General features: G+C 17.8%; 1 protein-coding gene across 3 annotated transcripts in view; it reads right to left on the bottom strand.

The window, feature by feature from the left end:
* Positions 1 to 412: 412 nt before the first annotated feature.
* LOC102680361 overlaps positions 413 to 1,224 on the bottom strand; it is a 2,755-nt gene continuing 1,943 nt past the window's right edge. For 2 of the 3 annotated variants that reach the window (XM_031514582.1, XM_006624484.2), the window contains 2 exons: positions 740 to 895; positions 413 to 658 (listed from right to left, as the gene is read on the bottom strand). In XM_031514582.1, coding sequence (XP_031370442.1) covers positions 599 to 658; positions 740 to 895 — 216 coding nt within the window. In that variant the 3' untranslated portion in view covers positions 413 to 598. Of the gene's footprint in view, positions 659 to 739; positions 896 to 1,224 lie in introns of those variants that run through there. The other variant, XM_031514583.1, reaches the window with a different exon arrangement.

The following is a 1,224-nucleotide window of genomic DNA, read 5'->3' as shown; positions in this document are numbered from 1 at the left end:
TATAAATTATGAAATTGGTAAAAAAATAACAGTATTTCACAAAAGAATTTAAGGAACTAGAAAAAATTCTATCTAAAAGTATGAAAAAAATTATTCATATATCATTATATGAATTGTACATCAACATCAACAGCAACATCAAATTAGAAATAATTAAATATGTCATGATGCAACTACAAAAAAATCTAATTTTATAAAAAAATGTTATATCATAAGAATATCATAAAAATGTTCTTCATTTTTTAAATATTTACTATATGTTGATTTAATACATATTCTAATAAAAAAAATGATAAAATTAAAAAGAAAATAAAATTATTTTTTGTATAATATAATAATTTTATTTAATTAAGTATACTGAAATATTAGAAAATTTTATGTTTTATTAATATAAAAAAATTAATATATAGATATACAAATATATTTATTTTCAATAATATAAGAATATTGATAATTTTAACAATTATAGAATTTATAGAATTATAAAATTTCATGATCATTTATCACATTTTCTAATGATGACTATCATAATGATTATTATTATGATTATTATTATTATGATGAAGACATTATATAACAATTTAAAATACATTTATATTCACTTATCTTCTACCACGGCTCGCAGAGCTGTGAAAATAGAGAAAGCATTTGCCACATACTGAAATGTTATTAATTTATATTTAATTCTGTTAACTTTACTCCATCATAATGCACATTTTGAATGTTGAATTTATCTTACCGAACAATAATAACGTAAAGTAAGTTCGGGTAACAGAACATTAATGGAAAGAATTACTGGTCTTTGATACATCAATATAATCAGCAAATCCTTTTGCATATCTAAGCTCTGTTCATACCATATTGAGTTATATGCACTTCGTAAAATGTTTATACTCTAGGAATTATGAAAGATTGATTATTTTTAAGAAAAAATAAATCTTATTTTGTAATTGCATACAGTAAATGAATTTAAATATTTTAAATTAAATATTATATCTTTAAAAAAAAATTACATAACATATATTGAAGGAAAACATTTCTATTTTTACTTTCTTAAGTTAATTTATATATACTTTTATATATTAAAAATATATATAAGGTAAATATAAGGTATATATATATAATATAAAATATATATAAAGTATATATAAGGTAAAAGTATATATATATATATAAGGAGAACATTTCTATTTTTACTTTGTTAAGTTAATTTATATATAATTT

The sequence above is a fragment of the Apis dorsata genome, unplaced genomic scaffold (assembly GCF_000469605.1).
Source record: "Apis dorsata unplaced genomic scaffold, Apis dorsata 1.3 scaffold_1078, whole genome shotgun sequence".
Lineage (NCBI taxonomy): Eukaryota > Metazoa > Arthropoda > Insecta > Hymenoptera > Apidae > Apis > Apis dorsata.
This window is presented reverse-complemented; position numbering and strand designations above follow the sequence as displayed.